At 36.2% G+C, this 14766-nt stretch overlaps 1 protein-coding gene across 5 annotated transcripts in view; it reads left to right on the top strand.

Annotated features, from left to right (window-relative positions):
• FAM135A (family with sequence similarity 135 member A) overlaps positions 1 to 14766 on the top strand; it is a 75003-nt gene that overhangs the window by 33184 nt on the left and 27053 nt on the right. For 3 of the 5 annotated variants that reach the window (XM_050893815.1, XM_050893814.1, XM_050893813.1), the window contains 5 exons: positions 1771 to 1820; positions 3551 to 3706; positions 9901 to 9974; positions 10263 to 10433; positions 11238 to 12986. In XM_050893815.1, the coding sequence (XP_050749772.1) occupies positions 1771 to 1820; positions 3551 to 3706; positions 9901 to 9974; positions 10263 to 10433; positions 11238 to 12986 (2200 nt within the window). Of the gene's footprint in view, positions 1 to 1770; positions 1821 to 3550; positions 3707 to 9900; positions 9975 to 10262; positions 10434 to 10672; positions 12987 to 14766 lie in introns of all 5 variants that reach the window. The other 2 variants (XM_050893811.1, XM_050893812.1) reach the window with 1 other exon arrangement.

The raw sequence follows: 14766 nt of genomic DNA, 5'->3' as shown, positions 1-14766 counted from the left end.
GCCTGATGCTGGACAAGAGACGACAGTGCTGTTTAAGCACAAGGACATTTGTGATGGGAAAAGAATGAAAAGGCAATTCAGTCTCATAGTAGGTCACCAGCTTAATAATCTATAACTGCATTTTGGTTTTGTTTTAAAAAGAAAACAAAACTATTTTTTAGCAGAGCCAGCAAAATGGCATCAGATGTTTGCTGGGTGAACATTACTGCTGTAGAATGTTAGTATTTAATTTCCTTTTGTCTTGTATTGTCTCTATTCTGTCTTTTGTTTTTTTTTTTCTTTTTTCTTAATAGAACATTGTAGTTTGGGATTTTCCATAATGATTTTAGACTTCATAGTTTTAAATGTTGTTCAAAGCCTATTCTCAATTGCAGTGTGATAAACAAGATAAATAATCAGTATTGTGTTCCATAAGTAAACCATTTAATGTTTTCACTAATGGCAAAATTTGTGTGGCCACAAACACACCAAAAGTAGTATTGTATCTTAAACTGTTTTCATATATTTTCATATATTTTCATAATAATTATCATCAAGTACTGTTTAGCTAATACAGGTGTATGTAGTTTCTTTCAAAAACATTTCTAAACTTGTTTCTGAGAACTTCATGCATTTCTGCATTTTTGCAATTTGCATTTCTGCAATTTGCATATTTTCTCAGAACTTTGAGTTGTGTGAGTTAATTTGTTTGGCATTTAGTTTAAACCTAAGATGCAGTTAGTTGAAAATCAATATATACTTACCAAATCTAGGTGGTATCATTCGAAAACAAGTTGAGTAAACACACTGTTGCCGTTCTGTAAACCTATGTTCATTATCCGTATCCTAAATTTATTATTGTGGGTTTCAGGGCATGTTTTGTTGGTGTATGTTTTCAAGAAACATTGTAGGTTTTTTCCTTAATACTGTGTTTCAAAAATGAATTTAAATATAAATACCTGTTACAGACAATTTTAGGGTTTATAAATTGTTCCCTTGTTACTGGTACCTCAGATGTAGAAGGAAATCAAAACATAGTACTCAGTTATTATTTAATTCATCAGATTCCCTTAAGTAGATTAGGAATGATTAACAAGGAAAAACATCGTACATGAAGGAATAAATCTGTTTTCTTTATAAATAAGTCATTCAAGGTTCAGATCCAGTTTAAGCTGCCATACCATGGAAGATTGATTTGCTCTTAACATTGAGCTATTCAGAGAAAGATCAATTAAAGAACAGTTTTATTTGACTAAAATATAATTCCTCAGACAATTCAAGAGTTGTATTTATATTCATGTAGCTTGCAAATCAGGTAAATAATATACTTGTAGAAAATGGTATTGGAATAAGGTATCTCTGGAAAATCTCAGGTAGAAGAGGAATTGTATTACCTTGGTTGTGAACGATGACATTGCTGCTGAATAGCTGAGCAGCTCTTAATGGATAATCTGCAAACTGTATCATCTAAATTACAGTATTTTCAAGTATAATTTTGAATGGAACACTGGTATCCTTGACAAGGTATCATGATAAGTGATCATGATACTCAATTGCAAACCTTTTTTTTATTAATCGTGTTCTGTCCTCAATCTCAGAAATTACTAAGAAATTATTTTAATGGGAGTTTATAATTTACTTGATTTAAAGTTGACTGTGGCACTTAATATGGCTTCAAGTTTTATTTGATGGGTTCTTTTTCATGTTTTAAAATTGTTTTGTGAGATAATTGGTTTTACTCTGCAACGTGGAAAGTACATTTTTCATGGATATGTCCTCTCATCTTTCCAGAAAACATAGATGTAGAAGTTCGTCTTACAGAATTGTGTGAAGAAGTAAAGGTACAATTTTTTTTCATGTATTAAATAAGTGACATAACTGTAAAAGTAGAGAATGCTCATTTCATGTGCTACTGGGGCATAAACTGTTTGTTTCAGTGATAACATCCTGTATGTTTTTTGCCAACACTTATTTCACATCTTCCTCATTCAAAGAGAAATTGCTCAACTGACTCCAAAACTTAACTATTGATCTGGTGGCTTGGCATGTCAGTAGTAGCCATGGTAACTTTTGTATGTCATGAAACTGAAGATTATAGAAAGGTGGATTACTTGTATTAAAAACACGGTTTGAATTTTCTGCATTTATAATTTAAATTCTTTGGTTTTGATGGTATCAAATAACAATGTTAGAAGATCAAGCAGTAGTAATAAGTTGTACAAAAGCAGATTCTCCAAGTCATCCCCTCATCTGAAAGGACTTGTCCTGATGCTGTCTCCTTCTCCTGGTTTCCCTACATTCTCAAGGAAACACCATCTACTTCACATTACTTAGATTTGTCTCCCCAACTCTCTCCTTAGTCAGAAGTAGCCCCAACTGAATAGCTAATTTCCTTGTCACGGTGAAGTTTAAAGCAGAGGTTTTAAAACTTTTTTGAAAGATTGTCCATGCTTTACTTCTCAGTGGGCCATCTGACCAGCTTTTGAAGAACAGCAGGCTCACCTTTCATTACTGTAGTAGGAAATGTAATACTGGCTTTAAAAGGATATCATTTGTATAACTGGAGACAAAGCCAGCACAGTTAGCTCTCTGTGGGCAACTAATAATCTTACTTTATATATTAAAAGGTTTTTTACATTTACATAGCTTCTGTGAATTCTTTAGTTTCTGCCTTAGCTTGCTAAAGTATATTTATATTTTTTCCGTTTTTTCCTTTCTGTTCTTTTGTGTAGTTCTTGTCAAAAGTTCCTCTTATTTCCACTCTCACTTGCTAAGTTCATGTTTCAGTATTTGCAATCCTTTTTTCTACTTGCTCTTTAATATTGCTAGAGTAGGGTCTTTACTATCTTTACTTTTTAAACCCTTTGCCTCAGTGCCTTATGTGCCTGCAATGAGTTTCTGAAAAACTATATTTTCTTCTAAAATGGCAGGGAACATAAGCCTAGCAGTCTAAAATTGACTGGCATGGGACTACATGGATCACAGGATTACAGTACATTGTTAAGAAAGAAAAACTGGTTTCGCACTGAATTTGTCTTGGTGTGATCTGGCTCTAGGAAGCCTATACTATAACACTGCTTCCTGATGATGCTATATATCTACATACACTTTAAGCATAAAATAAATGTTATTGTGAATTGTGACTGTTCTGAAATGGAGAAGTCTTTATTAAATTTTTACGATTGTATCAAAGTTGAACTAACATAGTGAGTATCGATTTTCTGTTTTCTGATTCCTGATTCCTATTCTTTTCAGGTACACTGTATTTTTGCATGTTAGAAAATACAACAGTTGCAACTCAGTTATTGTTGCCATAAATAGAATTGTTGCTTTAAGGTCAAGAGTCCTAATTCTAAAAGACAACTGGATAATATTTAAAGCAACATAAAGTAATCTATTAGTGTTGTAACATAGATTAATTCAATTCTGATACTTAGACAAAACAGTTCTCATTTGGAAGTTACTTTTTAAATTAAAATTCTCACTAAGATAAAGTAGGTTTTTTTTGATTCTTGTCTGTACATTATGGTCTCATCTGTTAATCATGTAAATATTTTTTTCCTGACTTCAGAAAATGGAAAATCCTGATGAACTGGCAGAACTTATAAATATGAATCTTGCTCAGCTTTGCTCACTTCTGATGGCTCTCTGGGGGCAATTTCTGGAGGTGATTACCTTACAAGAGGAGGTCACAGCATTGCTAGCACAAGAGCATCACACGTTAAGAGTAAGTATTGACTCTGGCTTTAGGAACTCTGGCACGTTCGTACTCTTACTGGGACATGTTATGGAAATGTGTATCAAAATGAGATTCCAGTTTCTAATTTTTCTAGTTTTATTTAGGAAAGTTAGTTGGAATCATAAAGGGAGCTGTTGTATCGCATTTGTTAGCTTGTGTATCGTACTGTTAGATCTTATTCTTGGAATATAATACGTAAAATACATTATTTATGTTTACAAACCAACTAATTCATTGATCTTTTGAATAAGAAATGCAGTTCAGAAGGCAAATTGCGGTCTGTGGAATAAGATGTATTTATGCAGAATGATGTATTTTTCTGCAGGAGCCATGCCTAGTGCCCACCCTGCATTTTACTTCCCTACTGCATTTAGGCTACCTGCTTACACTTATACAAAGCGTACTTTCCTTCTGAATTAAGAATTTATAATGTTCATAAGCTTTGAAAAGTCTCTTAAGTGGGATTTTAAAAAAGAAGAGTTGTATCGGAAATGATCTGGCATTTGAGTATGTGTGTATATGTATAAAAATATATATAGTGAGTACCCCACACACAGTTGATCTGTATACGTGTATATACAGTTGCTGTGGGCTTTCTACGTGCAAAACCACAGCAATGCTGGTTCCCATAGTGAAGTATTTTCAAGTATGAACTAAAGCGTTACCCTTACTTTCTACAAAATATATTTTTCCCTTCCATCTTTTGTGGCCAAGGATTTGAAGAAACCTAACATTTTAAAGTTTTCAGAGAGTAAGATGCATTAAAACAAAAACAAACAAACAATGACACCCACCACCCCTACTCATCAAACACATAGCTTGATCTTCAGCTGGCCTGGCATCTTTACTGTCTGACATCACAGTCTGTGCATTTATCTCACACACGTTATAGAATAGGTCATTTTAAGACATTATCTGGAGGCGCTTCTTGTACAGCCATTTACAGAGAGCTTGTTAGAAGGCCTGGTTAATGAGAATACACGTTACCAGTGCTTTGTAATAGTCACAATCCAAAACAAAGTCTGTGTTAAGGCTTTAGTTCTCAGAGGTTTGATTTGTCTCACCAGCATTTCTGTCACTTGCATCAAAACCGTTTCTGTTTTGGTTCTGGAGGGGAAACCTTTGGAGGATACTTGGACTGTGGTCTTATGGACAGACTTGATAAATCACATTGTTTAATGAGGGAATCATGGTTGTGGAAATGGCCTATTCTGGAGAATAAATAGAATCTTTCAGAAATAGCACAAGGCTTATTTGTTAGACATGCTAGCCGTAGGAAAGTATGATCGTTTTACTGGCTATCTATGAATCCTACTCACCTTTCTATGCTTTTCGTATAAATTCTGGAATCCTTCAAGTTAACTGGTGAAGGTATGAAACAAGAATACTGTTTCACTTAACCTGCGCTTGCATTCAGCTGCTGGTATGTCAGTGTTTGTACAAGTATATATTTAATAAAACCAAAAGAAGTACTAATATTTTTATTTTTACTGCTCCAATATTTAAAAAAAAAAAGAAAAGATACTGCTAGTGATTATGTATTTAGCTTCTTAAATGTGGTTCTTTTTAAAATCTGTGATGTAAGTCATTCTCTCTAGCTCTCAAATACTTTAATTATTGAATTTTACTGTAGTTATTTTAGGGAGTATAAATCAAGGTAGTTAATTATACTATGTGAATTGAAATATTGTGCATATTAAAATTATATCTGTGATGCTTTCCAGTTTGTACAGAATTTGAATAGAAGTTCCCTTCTTCCCTTCTTTAAAAAAAAAAAAAAAAAGTATCATTTGATTTCATGCCTGCATTTTTTCCCTTTCGAGTTGCTGTTATGCCCACTTCTTTTGTCATCTGTCACTATGCATAAATAAACTTTTCTAAGTTGAGGTCAGAGGTGACCCTCCTTATAACTGAAAAAGTTGAGCTTATTTTATTTTTTAAAGAAGTGGCTAATTGCTATTTCTTATTGAGTTCTGCAGTTACTGGATACTTCGTTATCTACCCAAACTTCAAAGACTGAAAAGGAGATGCAGGACATGGGTAATCTTAAACTTACCTTTTTATTTGGGGCCTGATGGCGAAGAGCAAGCAGGCTGACTGTTTAAGAATCGAATAAGATGGCATCGAGAAGGAAATTTTACCTGAGCCAATTTATAGAGAACCAGCAATGTGATGTTACTTCATTTTACAAACACTAATTTGCAAATGTGACACCTGTTTTCTGTACTCCAAGATGTGACAAGCTTGTGCGAACACTTTGCAAATATATGTAATTAAATTATATGTAAGAAACCATAGCTCCACTGGGCTTCCCACATGGCAGTAGAGCAGGAGCCAGCAATCCATAAATTCAGTAAACCTTTAAATTAAAAAGAGATGGTAACTTTGAGCCGTGACATTTCTCAGGGCATGTTTGGTGGTTGATTTTTGGATCCTGTTTTGCAGTGCTTAGTATAATAATTTGTAATTTGTATTACTAATCTCTTGAGGATTTATATTCTGAGGGTTTGTATAAACTTCTTTTGGGAAACCTACAATGATGATGTTTCACTAGAGGCCTTATCTACACATATCAAATGATGCAGGCTTTCTGGTTGCTGAATTTAGTTGAGATTTGAGAGATGACCTACTAATTCTCCTCTTGAGAGAATATCTGTCCTTTCTGGAATAAGATTTTTGTACTATACAAAATTCTATTCTTCGAAGTAATCTTTTTTTATTTTGGAGTTCGATACTCTGGTATGTTCACTACTGGATGCTAAATCTCTTCTAATTTTACCTTTTCATCTTACAATATTTACAGACTATACCCTCCACAGGAAATTTCTCCCTGGGAAAGTTTAGTATTAATTGAAAATACATGAACCCTTTTAGAGAGTCATTAATCTGACTGACTTAGATATTTGTGTTAAAATACCCCCTAGAAATGCCTGTCATCTGTATTTGGTCAAATGACTTTCACCCTCTTTGCATAGATGCTTATAAAACAGGTATTTCTGCTGAAGTGTTGTTAGAAAATAAGGTTATAATGAAATAATATATTTTAAGTATTTAAAATTATTATTTTAATAATTTTACTTATTTTTACTTTAAGTATTTAAATATTTAACTATTTTCAAATACTTTGAATATTAAGCAATACATAAAAAAATCAGTAACACTTTAGGTACACTAGAACATCCATCAACTACATTATCACACTGATAAGGTTTACAACTGCATTTTATTGAAAAAACTGCTTAGAGTATGTTATTTTATATTACAGAAAGTTTGCACACTAAACTAGTTCACCTCTTTGTTCCATAGTGACATCTTCTGGTAGGTCTGAACATGCTCTTCCAAAATGATTTCTTTCAGTTTGATTAGTCCTAAAATATGAGAACTGAGAACTAGGATCTTGGACTGCTACTCATAAATGTGCAGGTACTCAATATATATTCCATGGCAGTTTTTCTATCTGATTTTTCCTCCTCTTCTGTTTACATTGGGAGGACCATAAAAACCATAATTTTGGGAAGTCTGTAAGGACTAGGAGTAGCAGATCCAATTTCCTCCTGCAAAGTCATTGTGGAGTCGGCCCACGTCAGTGGCACTTGAGTCACTAGCACCAGCCGTTAGTCGTTCTGGTTCTGCAGAGCCTATTTAACAGCATCCTAGCAAATGCCTCGGTCCTTCCATAAGTTAAGCACTGATTAAACATAATAAACTACTGTTGGTTTGGGTTTTTTTCTCTCCTTAATATTGATTTATGTGGGCTTTTGGAGCTTGCTTTCAACTAGTTTTATACCGTTGCTATTATGCTAAGAGCTGTCTGGAGCTGGTAATCAGATTTTCTTCAAAAGCACTGGAATTACTTAATTACGAATGGGATCTATTGCAAACAAAACAAGCCTTCCTTTTCTGTTCAAGAGAGTGGCAGAATTCTAAAGATCTGGTCTCCATATAACTCCAGATACTTTATGTGGTAAAGTATTACAAGATTGCTTGCATCTAAAGTCAAAACCACCTTGCTTGCATCCTGGGAAACAGCTTTATGCTCTTTTCTTGACTTGAACCACAGATATCTACTAATTGGGCAATATTCCTGTTACTATTTTATTTCCTATTACCTGTTTGATTACAATCTTTAATTCTTTTTTAAATTGCTTAATTTAGAATGATAACCAGTCTACTCTTCATGATCAGTTGTTCTACAATCTAGGTTTTAACCTGTAAAATTGTCTCTAAGTCTATTGTATAATAGTCTTCTCCCTTTCTGGGGGAAAGGTTGGGTGGGGATTAGCTCTGACAAAATCATGTATTTGGAAGGTATGTGTCTGCTTAGAAAAGCCAGCTGGGAAAATGCAGAGGAGTACTTAGGAACACCAATTCTAATCCTACATGTGTATGCGTAAACTCCTAACATAATTTCTGAAGGAAGGCAGATATATCTTTTGTGTGTGTGTCTGGTCACAGCTGAAAGTGGAAGTTGCATTTACAAGGAAGTATTGAATTTAATGTTTTTTCTTTTTACTTCAAAACATTTTCCATGACACTTCACAGATCATGTTATAACTGAGATTAATTTCATATAATACAGTAAATTGAATTCTGGGAGGTTGGGACAGGACTTTCAGCTTCTAGTGCAGGTTACAGATTGGTGGTTTAATGTTTGTGGTTTGGGGTGGGGTTTTTTTTTTTCTTAAGCACCTTGGAGCAATTTTTTTCCAGTTCTTCTTTTATTAAAAGAAAAAAGAGGAAAAAGTAGAAGCCACAGAACATAAAACTTCATCTAAATGGTACTCTCAAAAGTAGCGTATCAGGAGGGAAAACTAACTCCCCTGCAAGTGCTTATCTCTGAACAAAAGTTAATGTGGTCCTGGAAGTCTGATGCTTGCCAGTTAATGCACAGGATTTTCCTAGTGTCGTGTCTGTGCTCAGGGTGGACGCAGATGCTGGCCGCAGCTCTGAGTGAAGTGAAGGAGCTGAGGGAACTGAACTAGGTCTGATGCCTGCTCCACCAGATACACTGCAAACTTTCACGGTCGGTCTGGGAAATTAGATCACTTAAGAGGAAGACCCAGGGTATATTGGGGAAATAAAGGAGTAGGGGGCAAGGAAGTGGTTGGTAAATAAATAATTGATTAAGTAGACTAGCTGCATATGTGGCTCTCTAAGTGGGATAGAAATTTTGTTTTAATTGATATAAACAAAGTTTATGCCTAAGTTAATGCACAAGCAGTTGCCAACAGCCACGGTACAGCACATTCTCTTTTTTGTGTGTCTTGTTACAACAAACAAGATACTGTCATACTGCATTGAATTGCATTTTTTTTGATGCAGGTAATTGGGCAGTTGCAAAAATAAAAGTTTTAAAAATGCGTCTAGATTGAATTAATATTTTTATGTAATATTGGAAATCTGAGAAATCTCATCTTGCAAAACCTTAACTTTGGGGTTTCTAGATACTGCATTTTCAATACATTGATTATGGGTTTCTTTGTAGTAAATTGCTGTATAAGACACACTCTCTTTCCACAGTATGTGTTTGATGATTAAAAAAATATGCTCCCCTATGTTATAAAATACCATTTTAGTATTGTATGGTTTCTTGACTTCAGGCATGCAATTAAGTCTTGAATACACTGCTTGTAATTAGCATACATTTTGTTATTGTCTTTGTCATTTGCAGCTAAAATCTTTACAAACAAAAGATTTTTTTGCACAGTAGTTTACTGTGGGCTAGAGTATTCATGGAAAATTTGAAACACATACGTCTCTATTTTGAGACTGCAGAATATTTAATGGGTTTCTACGTCTGAAGGTAATCCTCAAGCACATTCAGAAGTGTCCATCAAACAGTCATTTCCTTTCTTCTCATTGAAATTTCTCGTAATATTTTTGTGTGTTATTGTTTCAGGTGAGCCTGATTTGGATGCTTGATTTCTTGGTAATCAAGTTTTCAGCAGACAGTTGAATCCAATATAATTCCCTTCAGTCATCCAGTGCACAAATTAAAATTCTCATTTCAGTCACTAATCTTGTCTGTGGCATCCTCTGCCCTCACACTCAGGCTGAACATTTAAAAAAAAGTAACTGTCTATATGACACATACAAGTTAATAACATTGCTGTGTAGGAATGCTGGTGGATTTTAAAAAATTGTAGGTAATATAAAATAAGCTCTAACTTTGGATCTTGCAGGTGCGCAGATTTGCAGAAGCATTCTTTTGTCTTGAGCATCCTAGGCAAGCTGCCCTTGCCTATCAAGAACTACAGTGAGTAGCCTTTTGAAGTGCACAGTATGTAGCATGTAGTACTACTATTCTGTAGCTTATGTTGTGTAGAAGTACTGTCTTGCAAAAATACTTACATAACAAGTTCAAGAGAAACTTATGTTCTAAATATAGATTTGAAGTTTTTTAATGAAAGTTATATAAGAAGTTATTAAATAACTAATTAGTAGAAAAGCTTCTATTGAAGTTAATTAAACTACTGCTAATTTCTGTTAATGTAAAAATAAATAGTTCTATTTTTTTCACATAGGACTACTTCCTTTTTTTCAGTGCTCAAAGTCATCTGCAGATGTGTGCAGCTATCAAAAACACTTCCTTCTGCAGTTCTCTTCCACCCCTCCCCATTGAATGCAGTGAACTAGATGGAGACACGAACTCCTTGCCTATAATCTTTGAAGATCGATATTTAGATTCAATTACTGAAGGTAAACACACCTCACAGTGCAGTTTTCTTTTTGAAGAAATGACCAGAAATTATGTAAAACCTGAGTGTTTTTCTTTACATTTCTTGCTGGCTTTAAAGGAGTACATTTATTTGCTAGGAAATGTTTCTTTAGTTTGAGTTTTGAGGATGTGTAAAGTTCTATAATTACTAGTGTTTTATAGCTTCAGTTCCCTGCATAATCTTGTTATAAACAATAGTTTTTCTTTTTTTTTCCTTTTGCTTTTTTTGGTGAAAGATCTGGATGTACCCTGGTTGGTAGTTCAGAGTCTTCCAAGGTCGGAGTCCAATAAACTGGATAAATTTGAAGCTGAAGAAGGTTTTGTAGCTGGTTTTACTAGCCCAGAACTGAAAATAAGACCTGCAGGTGCCTCAAACCTTTGGCATTCAGAAAGTGAAAAGACGCTAACAAAAACTTTGAAAGGGAAAAATGAAGATGCAAATAAATCCAAAGTTAAGGTTACTAAGCTCATGAAAACAATGAAACCTGAAAACACAAAAAAAGTCGTGAAACAGAACTCTAAGGACTCTGTGGTCTTAGTAGGCTACAAATGTTTGAAAAGTGCAGCACTGGAAGATGCCTCTAGAAGCTCAGAAGGCAGGCCTTCATACAATGCTAACGAAGGGCTGGACCCTACATTAGGTGGATTTCCTTGCGATGCAAAGACCTGCACCAGGCAAGTAAGTCAAAGAGAACTTCCATTTTTGCCATCTGGAACTGAGGAAAAGACTGCCAAGATTGAAGGTGTCCAGCCAGGTCTGGGTAGCCCCGTGCACTGTGAAAATGTGGCTATTTTTGGTAGACTTACTATCTCCCAGACAGGTTCTGGAACTATACAAGCAGATAGTGCTCTGCAACCCAGAGGTACACTTGAAGGTTGTCATGGAGGTCAACCAGCTTCCTCAGGAGTCAGGACAATTGAGGTCAAACCAAGTAATAAGAATCCCTATGAAGGGGAGAAAGTAACTGTTCACATTGGATCATGGGCTGAGTTTCCGCAAGATGGAGTGCCAGGAGAGAATTTGCAGACAGCCAATATTCAGGCTTCACAATCTGGAAATAAATTGAATTCAGGAGAACAGGAACCAGTGCTTGAAAAGGAAGATGTCCACGAAAGAAACTTCCGGCATACTAGTGACATCTTGACAAAAATGAGAAGTAATCAGCCTACTCTTTCTACAAAAGAAAGTCATCTTTCTGCAAGTGGAGACATGACTAAATTACCAGATGTTAGCGTGACATATGCCTCTTCTAGGTTTTCAGATTCAGGTGTAGAAAGTGAACCAAGTTCTTTTGCAACTCACCCCAACCCTGATCAGGTTTTTGAAAATGTTCAAGGGCAAAGTGCAAACAATGGTGAGAGACTATTTCCTCAGCTTTTACTAAAACCGGACTGTGCTATAAAAAACACAATAGAAAGCCATTGCACTGAGAGTACCAGTGCCGTAAGTGAAATCCAGTCATCCCTGACATCCATAAATTCTCTGCCTTCAGATGATGATGAGCTCTCACCTGATGAGAATTCAAAGATATCTATTGTACCTGAATGCCAGCTAAGTGACAGTAAAACGGTATTGGATCTCGGGGCAATTGACTTGCCAAAATGTGATGACAGTAAAAAATCAGCCACCAATTTGCAGCAACCGTGTGTTGTATTTTCAGGGCACTCGGATAACAAAACTCTGTCTATACATTCCTTGCTCTCAGGAACAAAAGATCTTTTACACTTAGTTTCAGATGAGGATATGTCTACCGATGTGAAAAGTTACAGCCCACAGGCAGACCTTGGCACAACCTGCAAGGACTCTCAGGACCTTGAAAGGCATCTTGACACTACAGAAGAAACAGTTAAATTGCATTTGGAAATTACTTGTATGGGTGAGCCATCTGTTGTTTCAGGTTCTTCATCTGTAAATGCAGTGTATGAGGTTCAAAAAACAAATGAAGGAAAACATAATGAGCCTTTAGAACTAAAGGAGACAAATGAAGAACTGTCAGTAGCTAAAAGTGAAACAGGTGCAGATAATCCTTCTCCAACCAGTAGTACCGACATGGTAAAGCAAGGGCTTGTCGAAAACTATTTTGGCTCTCGAAGCAGTACAGATATTTCAGATATTTGGCCTATGGACAACAGCAATCCTGTTAGCCCTCAAAGGGAAACATATGAAAAACAAATTATTTGCTCTTCCCAACAAGATGAGGATGAAGAGGAGGATCAAGAAATGATTGAAAACGGGTATTATGAAGAAACAGACTATAGTATATTAGATGGAGCTTCCAGTGCTGACCAGGATCATGGCTCAGCAGAAGAGAGCGCCCTGAGATCGGAAAGGATTGATAGCGGGCATCTGCGAGACGGAATGACCATGCCTCCTGTCTGTACTCCTGGTTGTCTGTCTTTTCCTTCTTCTCTGAGAGACTCTCCTTGCAATGTTATCTGTTCTTCAAGGAATAAATCTGATGCAATTACACAACAGCCAGGCAGCACATCCTACAGCTCAGCTTCATCTGTTTCCTGGTATGAAAGCTCCACAAAACCTCAAATGTTAGCGTAAGTGATTGTTTTAAAACAAAGGTTTTTACTTTTAGAAATTATGTTAATATAGTATAGAAGGGGAAAAAAAGCGTGGTTAGGCTCTAGAGTGTCCGCAGGACTGTGGCTTGTGGATTCTGCATGCTCAAGTAACATCACATTTTGGATGTTCAGGTAGATAGTGTGTTAGCACTGAATTCCTTCTATTGGTTGTCTTGTAATTTCATGTGGTTTGACAAACTTCAAGCAAAACACGATTTTTTTTGTTTCTCTGATATGTTCCTTTTTAAAAATATAATCACTCGGCTGAAAAGTGATGTCGTAATGGCTACTGAGCATAAAAACGGTATTTATGTTAAAATAGCAAGCATAGGAAAATATGCTTTGATTTAAAAAACATTCTGTAACTGGTTTTCCATCTAATTAGTTAAGTGAAGCAAATGTGCAGTGCAAGCCAAGATGATGGCCTTATTTTTCAATCTTAACTTCAAATATCCAAAATGTAACACCTCAGAGACCATAATGCTCTAAACTACACTGCAATTTGGATACCAGGAAAGCCAAATTGAGAGGAACATCAGGCATCCCAGATTGCACCTTCTCTTGCTGTAAACATAGGAGTTTCCCTGATAACCCCCTGCTGCTAACTGAACATGGGAAGCAGCAGCTTAAGGTGTTGTGTTGGAAGTAAAACGTTGCCATCAAAAGAAAGCTTAGAAGAGAGGCAGAAACAAGGAGAATGCTAAGCAGGTAGAAGAGATAAAAGACCAGATAGTTTGTGGTAAGCAACTGAGAACAGGAGGAAGGATTGAGCAGTGGCAGAGGAAAACGAGTTAGAAGTGGACCGAAAAGTAGCTTCTGAAATACTGGAGAGTGGGTACTGGTGTGGAATGGGAGGGATGAAAAGCAGAGACTATTTAGGGTGTTCTGTAACAATAGAAGAAAGAGGGAACTCGGAGTAAATCAAGGACTTGGCCTTGGGGAAAGCAGAGTCTCCCGGAGCATGGGATAACTGGGATTCCAGAGGGTACGATCTGCTCCATAGAGAACCAACCTTGGTACGTTCAGTTCAGAAAACATGCCTTGAATACAAACTAAGTAACTTCTGCTGCGGAGTGATAAGACCAGCTGCCTGCAGTGGTTTCTGTTTAGGCTGACTTCATTGAGGCTTGCTCTTGCCAGTTAGTGAGGAATGAGCTAAAGATAAAGCTGGGAAAACAGAGAACAAAAAGTAGAATGGGAGGAAAACAGTGAGGAAGCAGAAGAGGACGGGATACAGCGTGACGCTGTGAGGGATCATGCAGAACAGACGGATTAAGGAGGGAAAGAAGCATAAGGAAGCATAAAGCTTGGAGTGCTGCAGGGAAACTGATAGGCAATTAATTAGGTAGGAAGGTCATACACAAAAAACTAAGGGAAGGAGAAGAAAGGGAGGAACGCAAGGAACTCCTAGCATGTGGGGAGCTCAACTATTAGAAAGCGTATAGTGTATGCCTTCATATAATGTGTAAAAGATCAGAGGTCTAGATCTGGCTTCTTCTGAAGCAAGTATCAAGTTATTCAGCCTACCAGAGGGACTTCCTGGTGAGCAGTTACAGTACTGGGCTCCAGCTCTCTGCTGACCTAGGAAATAGATTTTACGTTTGGCAAGAATTACCAAAAGTCAGTGGAAATCTTTACCTTGACTTCTGATTGGTTATAATTCCTGTAATTTTGTTATTGCGTTTAAACAAAGCTGTTCCTTGCTCAAGACCAGAACTAATCCCGAATCTTCAGTGGTTTCAGAAATACTTCAGAG

Source organism: Gymnogyps californianus, chromosome 3, assembly GCF_018139145.2.
Source record: "Gymnogyps californianus isolate 813 chromosome 3, ASM1813914v2, whole genome shotgun sequence".
NCBI classification, from domain to species: domain Eukaryota; kingdom Metazoa; phylum Chordata; class Aves; order Accipitriformes; family Cathartidae; genus Gymnogyps; species Gymnogyps californianus.
Note: the sequence above shows the minus strand (reverse complement) of the source record. Positions and strands in the feature narration are given on the sequence as shown.